This window comes from Stegodyphus dumicola, chromosome 1 (genome assembly GCF_044657685.1).
Source record: "Stegodyphus dumicola isolate Sdum_Otavi_A_Nest chromosome 1, ASM4465768v1".
In the NCBI taxonomy this organism is placed as follows: Eukaryota; Metazoa; Arthropoda; class Arachnida; order Araneae; family Eresidae; genus Stegodyphus; species Stegodyphus dumicola.
In genome coordinates, this window is record NC_140768.1 from 281,463,697 (window position 1) to 281,485,453 (window position 21,757).

The 21,757-nt window shown below is 35.5% G+C and overlaps 1 protein-coding gene across 2 annotated transcripts in view; it reads left to right on the forward strand.

Moving 5' to 3' along the window:
• LOC118192397 (ribitol-5-phosphate transferase FKTN-like) overlaps window positions 1-21,757 on the forward strand; it is a 116,989-nt gene that overhangs the window by 44,396 nt on the left and 50,836 nt on the right. Inside the window, exon 1 of one of the 2 annotated variants that reach the window (XM_035363353.2) lies at window positions 17,850-18,185. The exons of the other annotated variant lie outside the window; for it this stretch is intronic. Within the exon in view, the coding sequence (XP_035219244.2) occupies window positions 18,084-18,185 (102 nt within the window). The 5' untranslated portion in view covers window positions 17,850-18,083. Of the gene's footprint in view, window positions 1-17,849; window positions 18,186-21,757 lie in introns of those variants that run through there. 2 annotated transcript variants of the gene reach the window in all.

Here is a 21,757-nt window from a genome sequence, read left to right on the forward strand (position 1 = left end):
GAGGCTCGTAGATGCTCAGTAAGTGCAATAATATACAAAAGATAAAAAAAGTACCAGTACTGCCAGAAATGCTAATACACAATCAATCTGATATAAGTAAGAGACTAATATATTTAAATTTGGGGACTTTACAGAAAAAGCAACAAATAAAGACAGGATCAAGTGTGGTATAAGTAATAATACAGGTATAAGGGGAGAGTTGCAGGAAATTTACATAATACAGAAAAGTAGTTAAGTAATATGCCTTAGGACAGCCATTGGCCTTTTCCTATTTTCGTTTGCAGAATAATCATAATTTAGTACAGGAATGGTAGTATTATTGACGTCCGGAATTTTCCGGAAGAATTTCTCTGCCAGTTTGGCCATTTAAACATTGATTTCAGGAAAATATTGAGTTCACGGTGAATCGCCGTGTTTCCAATGAACCAGCGGCAGTTCGCCGTTTTCCTCAAAACAACATTTTGTGAAGTTTGCAACTTTTGCATAGAATTATGACATACATATCCCCAAACAAGGCAGGCGTAGGTAAGAATTGGACGCAAAATGGTTTGGTAAATCAGTAACTTATTGTCTATTGAGAGAACGCTGTTCCGAGCAATTAGGGGGGGCAGTGTAAATTTGCTTGCTCGGAACTTGTCGGAGCAAGAATAATAGAAATGTGTGGGTACCATGAGAGTTTGTGGTCTAAAGTAACACCAAAGTAGCGGGTCTGCTTCACCAAGGGAATAGGAGTGTCGTACATTCTGACGTGCAGGTTAGCATCGAATTTTTGTCTTGTGGTAAAGAGGATAGCATCAGACTTTGAAACATTGATCTGGATTTTCCAGGCCCTCAGCCAGGATTCCAGTGCATGGATATGATTTTGTAATACTTTTATAACTGAGCCATGAGATGCGCTTTGTGTTAGAATCGCTGTATCGTTTGCATACATTGCAACAAGATATATCGGTTGCAAGTATCGTTTGCATACATAGCAAGGGTGGTATGTGGTGTATGTGGGATGTTGTTCGTGTAAATATTGAATAATACACGGCCCAGTGTATTCTGGGAAACCCAGAGTGATTAATTTGTATGTAAGGCCCTCCAGCCATACTCTATCGAAGGCCTTGGAGACATCTAAAAATATGGCACCAGTGAAAAGTTTGTCCTGTAGACCAGAAGAGATCATCTCAGCCAATCTGTATAATTGATGTACTGTCGAGTGTTTTTTTCGAAAGCCATACTACTCTGCAATCATATTATTTCGCTCGACATAATCCATGACTTTCTGCAGAATTGCATACTCAGCAATTTTGCTGAGTGCTGAAAGTAGGCTCACAGGCCTATAAGAGACTGGGTCATCTGCTGGTTTGTTGGGCTTGAGAATGGGAGAAATAATAGTAGTCTTCCAGCATGCTGGATAGTATTTAAGTCGTAGAACATAATTAATTATTGTAACAAGCTTGAGATGCATGTGCAGTCCCATTCTTCTAATCATCTTATTCGATATTTGATCAATACCAGGACTTTTGTTTACCTTGAGTTGGGAAATATCTTTAAAGATTCTCCGAAGGTAAGACAGGAGGAATGTTGTTTATGCTTGTATGGGTAGTAAAGTTTGCAAGTGTCTGTGCAACTGTGTTTTCTGTAGGAGAGTGAGGTATGTTGTTAACGCAGAACTGAGAAGCAAACGACTCAGCTTTCTCAGCCTCGGTGTTAGCGATTCCATGTTGGCCTTTAAGGGGCGGAATGTTGGTGTGGCATCTCTTTAATTTGGAGGTGGCCCTCCAAATTAAATTATTTTTTCCTGAGAGAGAGGATAGGAGTTTGGCCCAGTTTGTGTCAGCGTGTGTACGAGTCAGGAGCCTGATTGTTGATTAAGCTGATTTAAAAGGACTCCGTCCGGGGGATATCTTGAACGTTGTTATTGCTTGCGAGCTGCATTCCTTCTTTGAATAAGGTTCCTAAGTTCTCTATTGCAAGCTTTCTTTCTGTCCTTGACTTCTTTGTTGTTGCATTTAAGGGCCTCTTGCATTTCTGCTGTGAAACTTTGAATTAAGGCATCTAACTCTTCACCCGAGTGCGGTGTTGGAATGAATAATGGAGTGTTGTTTAAGGCTTTGGTGTAACCAGAGCAATTGGTGATAAAGGTTTTTTTTGTGTGGTGTGGTATGTCCAGTGACATCTAGCTGTAGCATAACTGGATTATGGTCTGAAGAAAGTTCTGGAAGACTTTCCACATGTTTCAAGGCACAGTCCCGAATCATGAAAAAGTTCAGGACAGTGGCTGAAGCACTGCCATAGCGTGTTGGGTCTTGTGGAGCTGCAATTGTAATTCCGGCCTGTTTGGTGAAACGATGAATTAATGTTCCCAGGAAGGTATGAGTGTTGCAGTTCCACTCGCGGTGTAGTGCATTAAAGTCTCCACCTAAGACGATGTTGTGGTTGAGGTTAGACAGAGCTAAAAAGTCGCTTATAATGTTCACATGTGATCTTCTGTTGCATGGCACATAGGTGGAGATAATAGTGAGTGGTAGGGGAACTTCAGACATTTCCTTAGAATGTCTTTATTTTAGATGTCTTCTTCGGTTGGTGTGAAGACTTCCGGGGTGCTGGCGGAGGGAGAGGAAAAGATTTTTCGTGTAGCTCACTTTAGGAACGAAGTCGTAAAATTATTCTTCCTCTCTCTGCAGAGCAGTGTTTGGGACACCAGGGTGCCTGAGACAAGGCTCTACCCCTTGTAGAACAGTTTGATCATTTCGAAGGGTGGTATAGATAAATCCAAAAGATAAATCGAATAGTTTTTTTAATAATTTTGTTTAGATAAGAATATTGTTAACATATTAATAACAATGGAATTGCTGTCTAAATTAGTGCGAGGAGAAAAGTCGAGGAACTGGTGACTGTGACAAGAATGAGGTAGTGCGAACATAGGCAAATTTAATCCATTAAGAATTATCAAAAATTAAGACATGAACTTGGAATAATTATATTCATATATCTATAACATACACAAAAGTGAGAATGCAGACAGAAAATTCGAAGTGTAGATGATAAGAGGAATGAAAATAAATATGTTGTTACGAAATGTACAGGCGCGGTGAGATAGCTTCCCCGCAAAGCAGTTTAGGGTTTCCATAAAATGGAAAGGGAAGGCAGGTTTGCCACATTTGGCGAGAAATCGCCCATGTGGCGATATTTGGCTACAAAATTGGCTATATGCCATGGGCGGATGGAGAACCTTCTGGAACGAATTCTTACCGGATTAGCCCAGAATGTTCTCGAACACAAGCCAAAAGCTATATAGACCCTGCTGGTCCGCAGTCAGTGCGAGTTAGTGTGTGCCTCGTTTAGAGTGCGAGATAATTAGTGTCTCGAGATAGTTAGTCCGTGCGCAGTCGATTGAGTTGACAATTGGTCAGCGAGTGTCGAGTGGGTCGTCGAGTACACTGAAAGAGTCTCGTAGTGTATCGCGGTTAGTGCATCATCGAGAGAGCATGTTGAGCTCCGGGAACGATTGAACCGAAGAGTCGGGAGCTGTGCTCTGTATGTCGTCGAGTGCATCACGAGTTGTAGCGTGGAGAGTCTCGAGAGTATGTGAAGTTCCGAGAAAGAACAAACAGAGTCGGGAGCTGTACTCTAGGGCTTTGCCGTGAAGCTGTCTTCACCGTGATAGCCTGATAACCTGGAGGCTGTGTCGCTGATCGTTCCAGCGTGTTTATAGTAGATCTTCGACGACTGTAAAAGTGTTTTGGAGTTGTCCTGATTAATATTGGTAATACTGGTGTGTTTCGATATTCCATCAAGTGATGTTGTCATTATTCACTCCAAATCTACGAACCTCGTACGAACGTGAAGAAAGAAAATAACGTAACAATGGGTGTCAGAAAAACGTAACAAAATAAACACATATGTCAAATTATTAGAGTTGCATCTTACATGATCCATACATTTAGTTGGGCCATTGGCCTATCCATATTTTCCAAGTCGTAATCGCAGATTTTAATACTGGGATTATCAATATTTTGCTGCCTTTCATGAAATTTTTTGGCTAAGTTATAATAATGAGTGCGCAATAACTCAATGCATAACTCGTCATGTATTCTATTATTCCTTACATACCATTCAGCATTTACAATTTGTCGTAGAACAGTATTTTGGCAGACTTGCAATCTTTTCCTATTAGTTTTCTTGGTATATGCCCAAACCGGACTTGAATAACACAAAAGTAGACGTAGAGTGGACTTGTAAATGAGTAACTTGTTGTCAATAGATAATATACTGTTTCGAGCAATTAAGGGGTATAGTTTGTCTTTATGAACTCAAAACTTCTGGATAATAGGTGTAATGTGCGGTAAAATTATTCTCGCGGTAGGCCTCTTTCTCCCCTTTTTTGATTTTAGTTGATCGACTTTTCTGGTTAGTTTGGCCGCTTCTGTTGTTATCGGTAGGGTTACCGTATTTTAGGAATGATAATAAAGGACAGTGGTCTCAAACTCAAATTGCATGCGGTAAATCGAACAGCTGACGGGAAACAATTTTTTATTTATTTTTACAAAATTAGAAGTATTAGCTCTGTCTCTCTCTATATATATGTATGTATGTATGTATGTGTGTGTTTGTAATACATACATTGCACCTCATTTACCTCACTGTGGGTCCGTGACACTTAGCCGACGAGACACTTAATCGACACCAATTAGCCGACGTGGACACTTAGCCCATAGGTCATTTAGCCGACACGGACAGTTAGCCGACAAGACATTTAGCCGGCAAGGACACTTAGCCGACAGGACATTTAGCCGACACGAACAGTTAGCCGACACAGAGAGTTAGCCGTGAGGACATTTAGCTACGGGACATTTAACTTTGAAGGCATTTAGTCAACAGGGCATTAAGCCGACAGTGACGTTTAGCTGAAACGTACTCAATAATTATTTAAACTTGCTATCAATTACAAAATTTCTCGACTTCTTCATAAGTTCAATATTGAAGTCATTTTTTTTCCCTATCAGTAAATACCTTATTCAGTTCTTCAACATCCCATTTGTGCTTTTAATTCTTGTGTAATGCAGCATAGTTTGAATATGTCATGCTTTTTGGTGTATATTGGCCAAACTGAGAAAGCGTTGAAATTTATCGTCAGGAAATGTAAATTAATTTTCGAAAGAAAAAATATTTTTTTTAGCTAAGTACGACGGTCACTTATTCATGAGAGGAATTACTTATTCATAGCTTAAATATAGCGGAACGAAACGTCGCCCTATTACAAAAGTTACGAACAAAAAAACAATATAGAACGAAGTGTGTTAGTAGGCGGAACTTAATACATTAACTCTAGTATATATATATATTAATACTGAGAGAGCTGAATTATGCAATAATTCAGCTCTCTCAGTTGTATATATATAAGTTGTATATATATATATATATATATATATATATATAATTACAAAATAATTCTTTTGAAAACAAAATACAAACATGCCTAATATATATATATTATTGCGTGCGTACGGGTTCGTTATGAAATAAATGCATAAGTCCGATGAAAAATGAACAAAAATTTATTATTATCACAACAAAAATGCTTAAATTTTCTCAAATTATCATGCAGTATTACAATATCTCACAGTAGTTATCTTTTAACTACTCAAATGTCCAATAGAACGTAATTCAAAACAGCTAAAGAACGCTAATCCGCGAATTCGCTACAATCAACAAGAGCAGTTTTCTAAGCAACAACAACAAACTAAGCAACTACTACAAACTGAGATGTTTTCCTCCTTTTATAAGATTTTAAAATCACGCGCTAGAATTTTCCAGTACTTTCTCGAAATCAAAAAGAGATATTTATTTATTTAACGCACGCGCTCTTGTATTTTTAATTTTTCCGGCTTAGCTTTCTTTTAATATTCGTCACGCGCTGCACTGCGCGAGAAATAAAACCATTTAATTTATAATTGAACTAACATTAGCTTTTTAAATACCAAATTCGTAACACTGCCCCCTTCCCAAGGACTGCACGTCCCGGGCAGTACAATCCCTGGACAGGAAGCTAAACTTACAACTGTGGCATAATTGCAACTGAGGCATAAACATTACATCACAATATCAAATAACATAAACAATAAATGCAATAACTAACTTAAACAAATCAAATGCTATCAAATACTAAATACAAATCAAATCAAATACACATTTATAAACAAAAAGAACCATGGTATGATACTATTTACAATTATTTACATTACGTACTATGGCCATAGCAATGAGCTAACCTGTCGTAATGAACGACTTTACGTTTAGAGTTCGAAGACTTACGAATCCGAACCATGACGTCATTCAGTCTGTTCAGCACTGTATACGGATCATTCGAAGGTGACTGTAATTTAGGACTCAGTCCTTTTCGTTGAATCGGGTTCCACAACCATATCTTGTCTCCTTTGTTGGATCTATGTCTAGTAGCTCTCGTGTCGTATCTGGTCTTCACTTTCTCCGTCGCCAAGTTGACTCGCTTTCGTGCAGAACGGTGCATCCCCTCAAACCGGGCCTGGACATCTTGGATGTGTTCCTCAGGCGATGAAGGCGCATCCGTAGGGCGACCAAACACGCGGTCATAAGACAGACGAAGGTCTCGACCGAAGAGCTTCTGGGATGGAGAATAGCTGGTAGTCTTGCGTTTCTGTTCGACCCTAGCATGATTTCGGCGGCTCCCCGAGCTGGGCCTTTCGGACAAGGCGTCGGCATTTCCAGGTGAGGATCTCTTCTGAGGATGGATAATCGTGTCACCAGATGCTGAAAGCAGTTTGTTGTTTTTGAAGTCTAAGGAAAAACTGTATTTCCTTAAAAAGTCCAATCCGAGTATGCATGGATCTGTAATATCCGCCACATATGCCGTGTGATGGTAGGCGGCACTTCCAAACGTGATGTTCACGTTTAACTTCCCAGCTATCTCGATCTTGTCACCAGACGCAGTCTGAAGGGTAACACAGGATGGCGTCCAAATAAGTTTATCTTTAAACTGTTGAGCTAAATCTTTCCTAATCATGGTAACATTAGCTCCTGTGTCAATGATCATATTGCAAGGAACTCCATCGATATTCCCATTAATGGACATTCCGTTACTGTTGCCACTCACTGTATAAATTTTAAGCGCTTTAAAACAAGGTTTTTCATTATCTGGCAACCTCCGTTCCTCGATATGGTCACTAATTTGTTTACTGCGTCGTTGCTGGGAAATGGTCTTATTTTCCGTACCTCGGGGTGTTCTGCAGTTTCTTCGTATGTGGCCTTCAACTCCGCAGTTCCAGCACTTTAGAATTAGTTTCTATTCACTTCTGTTACGTCTCAAGCCACTGACTTGTCTGGTAAAATCATCTGCTTTATATTCCGTACCCTGGGGTGTTCTGCAATTCCGTCTTAGGTGACCTTCACTACCACATCTCCAACACCTTAGAGCCACTTTCTTCTCGCTCCTACTCCGTATCAAAGCCTCGAATTCTCTGGCTAAATCATCCAAACGAGCTATCAGTTGATCCATTGGCTCATGGACTCGCACAGCTCTAACTGGGTAGCGATCTCTACTAGTTGCTTGCTGGGCTGCCTCGAACTTCATGGCGTACACTAAAGCGCTTTTCAAATCTTTAACATCCGCCATTCGTAGAGCCTTCTGTATTTCGGGATCCCGGATGCCATCGATAAAGTACTGCAGGGACAGGATTTCCCTCGTTTCTCTCGGGCACTCCGTAAAGGCGAGGTGGGACAGCCGTTCAACGTCTGTGGCGAGTTCCTGGAGTGATTCGGTGGGCTTCTGTTGACGGGATTTTAATTGAAGCCTGCTGTAGTCTTTTAAACATTTCTCGCCAAAGCGCAACTCCATTGCGCCGGATAAAGCTTCGAAGTCAAGTCTTTGGTTTTCTGGAAGCGTCTGCAGGATATCCGCTGCGTCTGCTCTCAGAGAAGCGGCGAGATGGCAGGCCTTAGTTTGGGAATCCCATCCATTCGCATCCGAAACGATAGAAAATTGTGTTTTATACACTTGCCAGGATGTCTTCCCATCATATGTGCATAGCTTCAGAGAGGAGCGAGCAGGCATAGATAGAAATTTAAAACCTTCAGAATTGCTTCCTGCCATCGCTATGCACTTCTTTAGGCTGTCAACTTCTTTGGCGACGGCAGCAGAAACCCTATCATCAATTTGGGATTCGATTTGTTGTTGAACAGAACAAACTCTTCCTTCTATTTCTTCTTTGACAGAATCAACTCTGTAACCTATTTGTTGTTCCACTGCCGAAACTCTGTATTCTATTTGCTCTTTCACAGAAAAGACTTTTTCTTCAATTTGTCCAACTTTAATTTCAACCGCGTCTATTCTGCCTCCCATAACCTCAAATTTATTTTCTATTATGCAGGTAATTTCTCTTTTCATCTCTTCTTGTCTTGCTCCAATCTTTTCCTGTCCTGCTTCAATCTTTTCCTGATTAGATTTCATATCTTCTTTCAACGAGGCAAAGGCTGAGATCAACTGCCTTAATTGCTCTTCCATCGCTCTTGTTATTGGCATTCAAACCCCACTCCTGACACCAAAAATTATTGCATGCGTACGGGTTCGTTATGAAATGAATGCATAAGTCCGATGAAAAATGAACAAAAATTTATTATTATCACAACAAAAATGCTTAAATTCTCAAATTATCATGCAGTATTACAATATCTCACAGTAGTTATCTTTTAACTACTCAAATGTCCAATAGAACGTAATTCAAAACAGCTAAAGAACGCAAAAACGTTTGTTTGCGATCTGATCATGATGTTTCTGAAAATTATTTGATGTATGCTGTGTGCCTAATCCTAATACGCATTATAGAAACAGACACAGAAAGAGAGCATGCCAATGTAAAACTTTAAACTAAACAAAATAAGCAACTTTATTTTGTAATATATGTTTTCATGAAATTTCTTTTCTGTGGGAAAATAAAAAATTCTGCAGAATTCGTTTTCTCCTGAAGAAGAAAGACTTGCGTCTGATTGCACTCAAAATCAATAAAGTTTTTCAAAATATGCGTCTTACTAAGATTGCTTTCTTGCTTAATTTTAAATGGTTCTCTGAAATCGAAACTAAGCGGTTTGGAGACTTTACCCCTCACTTGCGAACATTTTTCTGTCACTTGGCAATTTTATAATCTATTTTGGCCTTATTTGATGGCTTTATTTCAAAAAATTTATTCTATAATAGTTTGATCAAATTAACAGCTATTTATCAGAATAAGCGATGTATTCTGCTACTTTTCGTATACAAATGGCTACTTCATATACTTCGGCAAATCGATAACAGTATCCAAATGATAATATTAATCGTCACATCTGCTGTCTGGAAAATTTACCTCAGGCATGGTTTAGTTGAAAGTATATTTCAGTAATATCCATTTGTATTTTGCACAGTATTTATCTTCGTATTTACTTTTTATTATTCCTCAAAATTATATTTTTTCCCCTCTTTCCTGACTAAACTTAAGAGATCCTTTCTTTCTGTGAAATTCTTTTTTTTTTGTTTTCTTCAGGTGATTAATACTTTATAGATGATATTTATCAAAATATAATAAAAAAGATTAATAAAAACGCAAAAGAAAAAATTATTTTCTATCTGAAATCTAAATATTGGTAACAGCAAAAAATTTCTATTGATTCCATTTCGCAGATCAAACGTATTGACGCTAAATATTAAATTTTATTTAATTTAATTAACTGAAATAAACATAATTATCTGAAAATTTAATAATTAATTTAATTAGCGGATTATTCAGCGTATTATTCAGCGCATTCAGACTATTCTAATACGCTGAATAATCCGCTAATTAAAATTAAACAAATTTTATTAAAACTTTCCAAAATTTAAAAAAAAAAAAAAAAAAAAAATGAAATAGGAAAAAATAAATAATGACAACCCTCTTTCTTTGATTTACTAAATTTTTCATTGACACATGCAGAAAAATACTATATTTGTATGTAAACAATTATAAATTTCTTTATTTTTTTACTACACTTGACATTTGATTGCATTTCTCCTCTGACAAAGTTTGCCGTCTTGGACAAAATTTTTAGATACTATCTTCATCACTAATCGTAGGTATTCATTCAGTTCTTGTCTTTGGCTTATGCCACTGCGGAAAAAACAACGCAAACAACGATGTTATTTTTACTGCAAAATTCATAACTGAGGCTAATTTTTTTTGACAAGTACGAATAAAAGTTAATCAAATTTGTATCTTGAAATCCTTGAATAACATTTGCATTAGAGTGGTAAATTAATTAGCTTCACTGGAAATTTTTTTCTGGTGCGTTGTTTACTTTCATTTTAATGGTAATGAAAATAATGCTAAATTCGGCTATAAATCACTAAAATCAAAACATCTTTTTCCAAATTCTTATCGTAATAATGCTGTATCTCTTGCATATTTCTGAGATTTCCATTTGAAAAAAAATAGGGCATGATATACTGCATAGAACGTATAGAAGCATATTGATTCGAGTTGTTTTCCGTAACTGCAATTTAACCGTATAAGTATTTAACTGTATATGAAGTTTTACTATAAGCACACATGTCAACGATAAGCCTATTTTTTACTTGCATCTCTTTACTGAATACGCAGTATAATTAGCTTATAAGAACCCGGATTTAACGAGGAAATCGAAAATACTTGATTGGTACAATATTAAGTCTATGGGAGCATAACTCGCTTTTAACGAGCAAACCCGGTTACAGCGAGCAATATTTTTGTGATTCATAAAATTTCTGTTGACTTCCAACTTTCCAGCTCAGATGATCCTTTCTTGTACAAATTTAAACATTTCGAAATCAACCGAAAGTTAGTGATGAGTCATAAATCTTGCGAACACTTGACGAAGGCCTTTTTTTTTTTTAATCTTGGGGAGTGATCAGGATTGAATTTTTACCATCGAATCTTACAAGCGTCATCCAGCTTATGGACAAAGGGATCATCAGAAGTCAAACTTTCGTAAGCACTTGATAATTTTGATGTTTTTTGATAGAAGAGAAAATAATAAGAATCTCTATTGCGTACGTTCATGAAGTGTACTCGAAGGGAAAACATTGCATGAACAGATATTACCAACTGCCTCCGTAAGGCTGGACTGGACATTTCTCAAGAGAGGCAAATTACTGAGGAACAAGAAGTAGACGCCAGAGAAGAGTTTGAAAAGTACGTATCGGTTAACGCCAAATGTTATCGCTTTCCGAGATAACTACTCGCAGTGATATTAAAGCTGAAATTCAAGCAGATGAAAAAAATAACGAAAACGACTATGATAACGAAGAATGTGAAGAATTTGAAGCTGAACTGCCCTTGGCATACTCAATGGCTTTCGAGTGAGCAGAAAACTTTAAAACTTTTATCGAAGCCAGGGGTGCAAATGACGATGATTTTCGGGCCATCAGTCTTTTCTGAAGAACAATAGCACAAGAAAGAGACAATGATACAGTTCAATTAACCGACCCCTTTTGTACTGTACATAAATAAAAAGTAAATAAAGTATATATAATATAGTAAGTCAGATGAATTTTTGTGATTTTTTTCACGAACCCGTATTTTACGAGCACTCGGTTATAACGTCCTTTCACGCTCGTTATAAGCGAGTTCGACTGTATTTAAATAGCCGGTTGTGTCAATAAGAAATGCTAAATCTATTATTCTGTGCATCATTAAATACTTCATCGATACGAGTTTATTTATTTGTGTTATGAAAATTTTAATATAATACAACTCCTCGACATAACTACCCCGACTCGTTAAATATTAAGAAATTACTCTATACTCATTTTCGCTTTGCAAGCCAGGCAATAATTTTGGCAATTTAGAGCTCGTCCTCTAAATTGCCAAAATTTTGGCTAAATTTTGGCAATTTAGAGTTTACAGTTTTAGTTATTATTTTCATAACCTTATCCATCTGCAAACTATTGACACCATATTTATAAATAATATATAAATAAACCGCATAAAATTGCTTCAGCGGCCACATATGGACCCTGAGACCGGTAGTTTAAGATATTTATGTGGGCTTCTTCTTTTCTTGTACAAATTAATAATTTCTTTACGTTGCATAAACACTCATTTAAAATTTTAGGACTTTCTTCAACTCACGACATACCTCCGAATTAATTTCGAATCTAAGATTGTTCCAAGTCAATATTGGACATCTTGTAACTAGGGTTACAGAATGAGAAGATACCCATACAGTCTTGGATTTGTAATGTCCATTATGACCTGCATAAAAAAGTTCCGGGACTTTTAAAAGATTTTTTATGGGAGCTGAAAAAAGAAGAAATTTGTAAGTCATAAAGCACGGCAGTACTTTAGTAAAACTTCTATTTCGTTTTAAGATATGTTGAGATAAAATCAGGTAATTTTAGAGATCTTAATTGGTTTTTCATGGACTTTCCCAGCATCTACATACTTATAACAGACTCACTGTAGATCGCAGTTTATATTTCAGTGGAGTATATTTGTTAATGCTGTACTTTGCTTTTCCATTTGTTTTTATTTCTTCATATTAACTTTCTGCATTAAATCAAAAACCTTAAGGCTTTCTTAACACTAAATTAATTTTTCATAAATTATCCTGGATTAGTTTTCCTAAAATAGGATAATTTTATTTATAAGCCTGTGTAGGCAACAATACACAGTAAAAGGTGCATCGTTTCTGTCCGGATAAACGCATGTTGCACAGATTCGAACTGGCCTATTACTTCCTTGTACGAAGTAAAAAGGAAGTATTGTAATCGCGAAAATTTTCAGGCATCATGTTTCAACGAAAATATCCATTTTGACCGCTATCGAATGCAATTTAATGATTTTTCTGTGTGACATTTGTACGTAAGGGCAGAATAAAAGACTCTTCCTCCAAAAAATTATAAAACTGCTTTAAAATGAATTCTGAAGATAATTTTTCGTGGCGTCTGTACGAACGTATGTACGTACGTACGTATCTCGCATAACTCAAAAACGAGTAGCCTCAGAACGTTAAAATTTTGCATAATAGACTACTATAGCATGTAGATGCGCACCTCCTATTTTAGTTGCAATCGGCCTCAACGTATATAAATATTTGTATGTATATCCACTCTGTTAAGCGGCTCAGTGATCTCAGTTTCTTTACTCTTATATGTTTGTAAGTTGTGCATTTTTTGCTTTAAAATGATTGAATTATGTTGCTCTTATCTTCAGGTTAAGGTTTTTATGCCTTTAGTAAATCTGCATGCAATATTTGTGGAGTTATCAACAATTTAAAAGTTCTTTAAGTGCAGCTAAGCCTAACATTTTTGCGATGGCGAACACGTTTGTTTACATTCTAAACTTTGCAAAATAGCGGATTTGTCGCCAATCTAGAGAAACTAAGCTTCGCAACAACAAAGATAACGCCTTCTTTTATTATTGCGAATTAAATCATATTTAATCCCTTTTGGAATTTATTCGAGGAAATAAGTGTTTAAAATTTACTTCGTAATTTTTAATATAAATATTTTGAGTTTTTATGCATTTTTGCCTTGATGGGAAGTGAGAACTGAATTAATTGAATGAGAAATACTGAATCGTCTATGAAAAACCGTTTCATTTTTGTTTTGTTTGCTTAATTTATTTTATACATTATTTTAGATTGATTATAGTATTTGAATAGAACATGTGGCAACGATTAGATAATTCTTCAAATGATACAAATTTATATGCATTCTGATTTATAATATGAACGAAATGTAACGCTGTTAAGTGAACCTAGCGCCAGAGTGCCGCTGTGGTAAACAAATATACTGAATTTTAAAGAGCGCATTTAGTCTATTGTGATTTATGCGCTATCGACGAAGTAGATTTAATTCAATCCAACACAGTTTAAATGAAATGCAAGAAAAAATGAATATAATTTAATATTCCTTACGAGGAAGTAATGTGGTGCACACATCAGATATTTTAAAACTGAAATGCTTTTAGTAATTATGGCAAGCCAGTATTTTAAAAGCATTGTACGTATCATAAGGTATAAAATTATTCATACAGCAATCAGAGCAATCAGTATGCTTTTTTTCCCCTTGTACGAAGTAAAGGAAGTATTGTAATTGCAAAAATTTTCGGGTATCATATTTCAAGGAAAATATCCATTTCAATCGCTCTCGAAAGCATTTAAACGATGATTTTGCGTAACATCTATACGTATAAAAGACTATTTTTGCCAAAAAAGAATAAAGGACTATTTTTGCCAAAAAGGATTGTAAAATGGGTTTAGAAACTTTTTCTTCACGTCTGTACGTACGTATGTGTCTCGCATAACTCAAGAACGAATAGCCGTAGAATGTTGAAATTTTTTATATGGGACTGCTATAACATGTAGTTCCGCACCTCTCTTTTTCATTGGAATCGGATGAATCAATCATATATATAATATTACCGCTGTGTTACCTGGCTGGGTGAGCTTTCTTTTTTATTCTTATATTTTGATAAATTGTGCCTTAATGGCTTTAAAAGTGATTGAATTATGTGGTTTTAATGTTTCGGTTAAGGTTTTTATGCCTTTAGTTAATCTGCATGCAATAGTTGTAGATTATCAACAATTTAAAACTTTAAATGGCGAGTTAACGAAATGCCATTTGTTTACATTGAAAACTTAGTAGAATAGTGAATTAAGTCAGTTTCTGCACCTTCAATGTATTTTTGCCGAGTGGGACCAAAAGTAAACTTTCAATTTTGTGGACCGAAATATCTGCCATTTTGCCAGCTGGCCGAATTGCTTATTTTTCTCTAGAAAGTTTAAGTTTAATTGTAAAAATTGTTTTTTTTTTTTTAACTGTTTTAGCTATTTCAGAAGTCAAACAACAAAAATCAGCGTTATATTTCCAAAATTTTCACAGGACTAGTTTCGATGGTTTTACCGAACCACCATCCTCAGCTGCAAAACCGCAGATGAACAAGATAGGAAATAATGATTAGATAAGATAAGAAAGCCTGGACAAGAATAAGCAAGTGGCGCCATCTGTTTAAGAAACTAGAACTAAATCATAATTTCTTTAAAGGCCGAAGGCAAAGTTGGATTGGAATTAGGATCGTTAACTAAAACAGAAAGATTTTTATGAATGGGAAATGCCTCTAGAAAATCCATTTGTCCAATGGAAGATGTTTTTTGAATAATTTTGGCAGCAGAAAAATTGAAAGTGTGATTTTCGGACCAACAATGTTGAGCAACAGAAGACTTCTGTGTTTCCTTTTTTCTAACACATGCCTCATGTTCCTTGACGCGAAATTTTACAATTATAAAAGACCGTACAAGGAAGCCATGTAGTGTCCACATCACATATTTCCTTTTCACTTCCTTGTACGAAGTAAAAAGAAAATACTGTAATCACGAAAATTTTCAGGTGTCATATTTCAACGAAAGTATCCATTTTGACAGCTATCGAATGGAATTTAATGATGTTTTTGGGTGACATCTGTACGTAAGGACAGAATAACGGAGTCTTTTCCTCCCCAAAAATTATAAAACTAATTTAATGAATTCTGAAGAGAATTTTTCGTGGCGTCTGTACGTACGTACGTATCTCGCATAACTCAAAAACGAGTAGCCTCAGAGTTGAAATTTTGTATATAGGACTGCTATAACATGTAGATGTTATGTTCGACTGCATGTTATAGCAGTCCTATATACAAAATGCAGCAAAAAATGAGTTCTTCGTCCTCTAATTATCCAAGGAAATTTTTGAATCGTCGATGATTTTTTGCATTGGCGCGAATGTAATTTACAATGTGTAACACTGTTTTCATAACAGAAGGATATTTTAAATACTTTGTAACGAGATGTTCTCGGTGAATTATGCAGTGATTCGGTATAAAATGTGGAATTTGAGAATCATCTGTTAAAAGCCCAATAAGACGGATTTTTTTACCCAGCATTGCCGAAGCTCCATCAGTTGCAATGCTTACAAGTTTATTAAAAGGCACATCAAAAGTTTTCATTATGGAATCTAATGCATTTTTAATATCGACACCGCGGGCTGACTCTTAAAGTGCTACTGAATCTAATAATTCTTCTTTAACAACGCAGTCATGTGACACAAAACGTATGAAAATTGCCAATTGCGGAAGATCTGTGACATCTGCCGATTCGTCAAGGGCTAAGCTGAATGCAATACAGTTCTTCAAATCATTTTTAAAATTATATTCAAGAGATGTATTAATTGCAGTTATGCGTCGTTCGGTTGTGTGTCTCGAGATGGGAATTTGCGAAACGACTTTGTGCAATGCTGCATTATTTGGATTTAATAAACTCTCCCTCTCCATACGGGTGTTTTGGACAAGCAATATTCCAGGCAATGACGAAATTGGCTTCAACCCCATTATTAGCTTGATTGCTGAAGGTCATCAAAATTGACTGTTGTGTATTTAAATTTTATTTTAAAGAAGCAAGTTTATCCGATCTTAATTTGGAATTTGGTGGATACTGATTAGAAAACTGAGGATGATTGGTTTCATAATGTCGAAGTAAATTGCTAGCTTTAGGATTTTTGACCGTAGAATTACAAATAACATATAGTGCTTTTCCGTTATTAAAAAAGAAATTCTCCTCCCACTCATTATTAAAACTTCTATTTTCTTTTTTTATTTTCGTTCTCTGTCGTCATATTTTTAAAAGAACTGGAAATAAATAAAGAAATTTAGAAAATACAAGTTTTATGCTATTAAAACAATAACAACACGTGTTACATACTACGAAGCAAATTATAACTTACAAAAAATTCCAGATTACAAATTAGCACAATCCGCACTGTCCGTTGCAACGAAAGTTTACAATTTCAAAATCGGTCTGGAGTCGGATTCAGACACCGGCTGGATGCCCCAAACGCCTGAATAATTCCCTATCTAGTGCTTTCCCCCATCACGTTACTGCATGGAGGTACCTCCATGCGTTACTGCATTGCTCATTGCTTTCAGGTGTTGTTAAATGACACGTCAATCATTCTTTTGAAGCGACTAAAAGTAGTTCTGTTATTTTAAGGCACCTTCTCTTTCCTTTGTTTACTATCAATGTTTAGCTTTTGATGACCAAAGTTGCAATCCCGTCCCAAGGGGGAATTTCGCACAGGGTGAAAGCATCCAAGAAAGTAGCTTATTGTTAGCACTATAGTATTCAGTTTGCCATAGGGGAAAGGAAAAGCATTCCAGGAAAACTTCACAGACACAGGCGTTTTCCACGTTTGGGGAAAAGAGATTTTTCCCTCTCTCGATGCGAAAGAGTTAACTTGGACGGAAATGAAATTTGTTGCAATGTTGCATTTAGTCTTTCATATATGTTGTTAGTAATTTAAAAGACATTTTGAAACACATACGAAACGATAATAATTTTTAAAAATATAATAACACAAAAATGAAAAGGGAACTCTAGTACATTTATCGAGAGCCATAAATAATCCTTCAAAGAGCCGCAGGTTGGCCACCCCTGCAATATGCCCTTTTTAATATTATATAATTAAAAAATTTAATAATACCAAATTAGAAAAGGCATACACAAGTTTTAAACAATAACAAGGAAAGTTTTAAGCACTATGAGATATTTCACAATAGAAATTTATCTCTTAAAAGGGTCTATCTGAAAATTTTCAAGGTTACAACACTTCTACTTATGTATGTGAAGCATAAACTTCATCTTTGCTTAAATGTAGACATGCATATCATTAAGCAAATACCTTCGGTTATCGGCATCTGAAGCTGATACATTCTTTACCTTTTACTGTGTTATCGTTGTTGAACGCAACGCAATAAACCTATCTGCGTTCTTTGTCCTATCTTAAATCGCATTCATTGTTAATGCATTCACCATCCTGACATTTTCTTAGTTCAGTATGGTAAAGAAGAGCAACGTGGATACAAGTTAAATAAACATGTGATTGTGTTAATTTTTTGACGTACTTTTAGTTGGAGTAATTTTACAGTTTTGAAATTCGCACATCTAGAACTGCCTAGGATATTTACTTCACATAGAAAGTAGCTATATGCGATAAATGATTTATGTATTTATTTTTGTAAGAATTTTTAAAGTGAAGAAATATGAAATCTTTAGGTAGGCACGTGAAATTTTTGTTTGTGGGATTACTTCTTGTATCTGCTATTTTGCTGCTTATGACTACTACCGTTGTAAGACAGGTCTGGGTAAGGAGAAGATAAATATTTATTATGCACATTTTAATTATGCGTTAAAATTTGTATTTATCACTTTGGTGCTCATTTTATAAGTTATGTTTTGGCTTTTTGTGACTAACACTAGATTATGACCCCCCCTTTTTTTTTCTTTTTGTGTGTGTGTGTGAAGCATTTGCTTAAGAGACGGTCGAAATTAATTATTTACTTATGGTATTTAGTATTATTTATTTTATAATATGTTATGCACGTTTTCCAGCAGGTAGCAGTTTTTGGCACATAGTACAACGTAATTGTTGTATGTGAGTAATAGTAGAATATGTAAAAAATATTAAAATGCAGCATATCTATAAGAGGCAGGCAAACAATTATTTGGTAACCGAGGGACGAAATGTACTATTTTAAAAACATATTTTATTTATTACACTAGTGGAGAAAAAACTTATGCAAATGATAAGTTAACTTTGCTATAAATGATGTCAGCTAGTTTAAAAAAATTAAGAAATACTCGATTTAAAAAAAATATTGTATGAAAAATATCTGTAGACAGTTTTAATTTCAAAATTGCGCTATTAAAATATATTTCTTACTGATAAAATATATTTCTTGCTGTAATTTTGAGCCCCAATCACGACGAAAATGAGAACGGTCGAAATGGCTTCGAATAAATTTTTTAAAATCGGGGGGGGGGGAGGTTACCTTTCTCGAAACTCAAGTTCCCGTCGTTCCAGAGGAGATAATGCGGCAAACAAACAAACAGAAGTGCAAAAGAAAATTTTAATAGAATACTGAGTATATTTGTTGATGCAGCACTTGTTGCTTTTCCATAATACCTCCAAAAAATTAAATCTTCCAATTTGGTCGCGCTTATGAAAATATCGCGCCATCAGTACTCTCGACAACAATATTTTTCAACACTTTAGCTGTTCCATTAACATAAACAAGATTTGGAAATGCAAAATTTAGAAATTTATCACTGTTAGAAATTTTGCAGTTGCTGTATATGTACCAAATGAATAATTTCTGATATTACTGGGTTGTTCAGTGATTATTTGAACTAAGACGAGTAAAGGGTCAGAGTTTTAAGTGTCAGAATGCATACATAAGTCAAAATCGTAAAAAAACAACCTTATATTTAGCGTAGTTATAACTACGCTAAATATAAGGTTGTTTTTTTACGATTTTGATTGTCACATTAGCGTGTTTCTCTTCTAGTCTTGCATACATAAGTGTTGAAGATAATTACACCCACTTCGCAGCAGTATTATCATTTCCTAGGAAGTTTCCAGATGGTTTGCAGCAAAGAATATTTTTACGGTACCCATGGACCCACCCATCGACAGCCTGTTGCAGTTCAACTATGCAAGTTCTCCATCATCAATCATATCGAAAAGTCTCCTTCCTCGTTGCGTAGTTCGATGCAACAAGTCTTGGCACATTATCAAACGTTTCTACAATCAGTGAATTTCTACAACACCCACTATTTACGCATATTCGTAATCTTTATGAGCTGTCATGTTTATAGCTTCTTAGTTCATAGTTGTTTTACTTTTTTAAAGGGGATGCTTTAATTTGTCAGTTCAAGCTGGACACTTGGTGAATTGAAACTCGTGAAAAGACACACTACTCTAATTCTACTCATCCGTTTCATTACACTTTCATGTCTCAGGTTTAGAGTGTCCACCGTCAAACTATCCCTTTCCTTGAGCAGATAGCTTTCGTGAGCTTTGCCCTGTTTATATAACATTGATAACTTTCATTTCCCATGTTGAAATTTCTAATCTTCTTAAATAAAAATAGAGTTTGCTCACTGTATACGGCCATTTATTGCTTATAAAATCATGCTGATGACTGTTCCGGTTCCAACGAAACCATGTAGTGTACTTTTGACCATGTGCATCACCCTCCATTGGTACCACATATACACTTGTTCATGTTGTTATTTTCATCATGTTTCCCGTTATAACTCCCTAATGCTCTCGTAAAGGGACTAGGCGAGCCATTTTATGGCAGAATGTCGAACTCACACCATCATCTAAAACAAACACCTCTACAGTAAATTGTTTATTATACTGGAACAACAGTACTAGTGGAAATCTTTATCGAAATAATTATAAGGTATTTTTCCCCTCTTTTCTGCATGCCTTCGTGGTATAACGGTAACACACTCGGCGCGTATTCAAGAGGTCCAGGTTCGAATCTCGGCGGGAGCATTGATCATTTTTCACGTCTCCTGTTTCAAAATAGCCGGATAACTCTACTGTGGCACTCGAACAAAAAAAGTGGTGGATAATGATTCTTCACTGCAAGGATTCGGCGATTAGGTTTCCTAATCCCTTAAAAGGAGAGATATATAAAGTATTTTCTCCTTCCTTTCTGCTTGCTTCTGTGGTATAACGGTAGAGAATTCGAGAAGTCCCGGAGAGGGCATTGCACATTTATCATGGCTTCCGTTAAAAAAAAAAAATCCTAATTGACTATGCATAGTCATTACCGTAAGTACCTTAATTAAAATATTTCAATGATAATATGCAATAAGAAATAAACGATAAAAATGTTTCAGCAGAAACTGATTTCTTAAACACACGGATAAAATACATGATTTTTTATCTTCTACTGCTAGATATGTTCAATATGAAAATAAATCTAACTTTAAAAAAAAAAAAAAAAAAAAAAAAAAAAAGTCCCTATCCTCCCAAGAATGGTAATTTTTAATGTATAGTAAACTAGATATACCTAAAAACTCAAAATTAACATTTGAAAGCTCTTTTATTAATTATACTAATGATCAAGCAGATAATGTCTCAAAAGGTGACCATATATTATTAGTTTCAAACAATAACTTCAAAAATTTTGTGTATGTATATATATATAAACAGAAAATAATAAAAAGTAATTTTCTTTAAGGTATGCATTTGTTTACAGTCGTTTTTTCACACTCAATATTTTTTCAAAAAATAAAATATAAATTTTTTCGGTACTCTTCTGGTATCAGGACCATATTCAGAAATGTGTGTATATGCATGTATGTGTGGAAATTTTGAAAGAGGTAACGAGATCGTTCGATTTTTTTTTAGCCCAAAGGGAAAATTTGCCCAGAAGGACTATTAATTTTGTCTTGGCATTTTGCCTTGGTTCATTATAAACGGCGTTTCACTTTTCAAATTGTTGTTGCCAAATATTAGAGACCTTTTCTATTCTATTTAAAGAAATTAAAAGATGAAGAATATGCATGAGTGTATGTATGTCTCTCGCACTGTGGAAAAACAGTGGTACCTAGAGACATGAAACTTTGAATAACATAGTCCCCCACTCGAATATGGAGATATGGAAGCCGAAATTTGTTTCATTATCTATTTCATATTTTGTAAAACGATTGAATTTTTGTTTGACAAAGTCAAGGATTTCAAAGCGAGCAATGGCAACACTATACGAAAGAAACATTTTTATCTCGAGCGCTATATCTCGGAAATTTTAAAGATATGCTCTTCTTAAATGCTTTGTGGTACTGCTATCGAATTGAATTTTATCGTTTAAGTGTGAAGAAAATAATATTCAGTAAATAAAGGTAACACACAAAACGT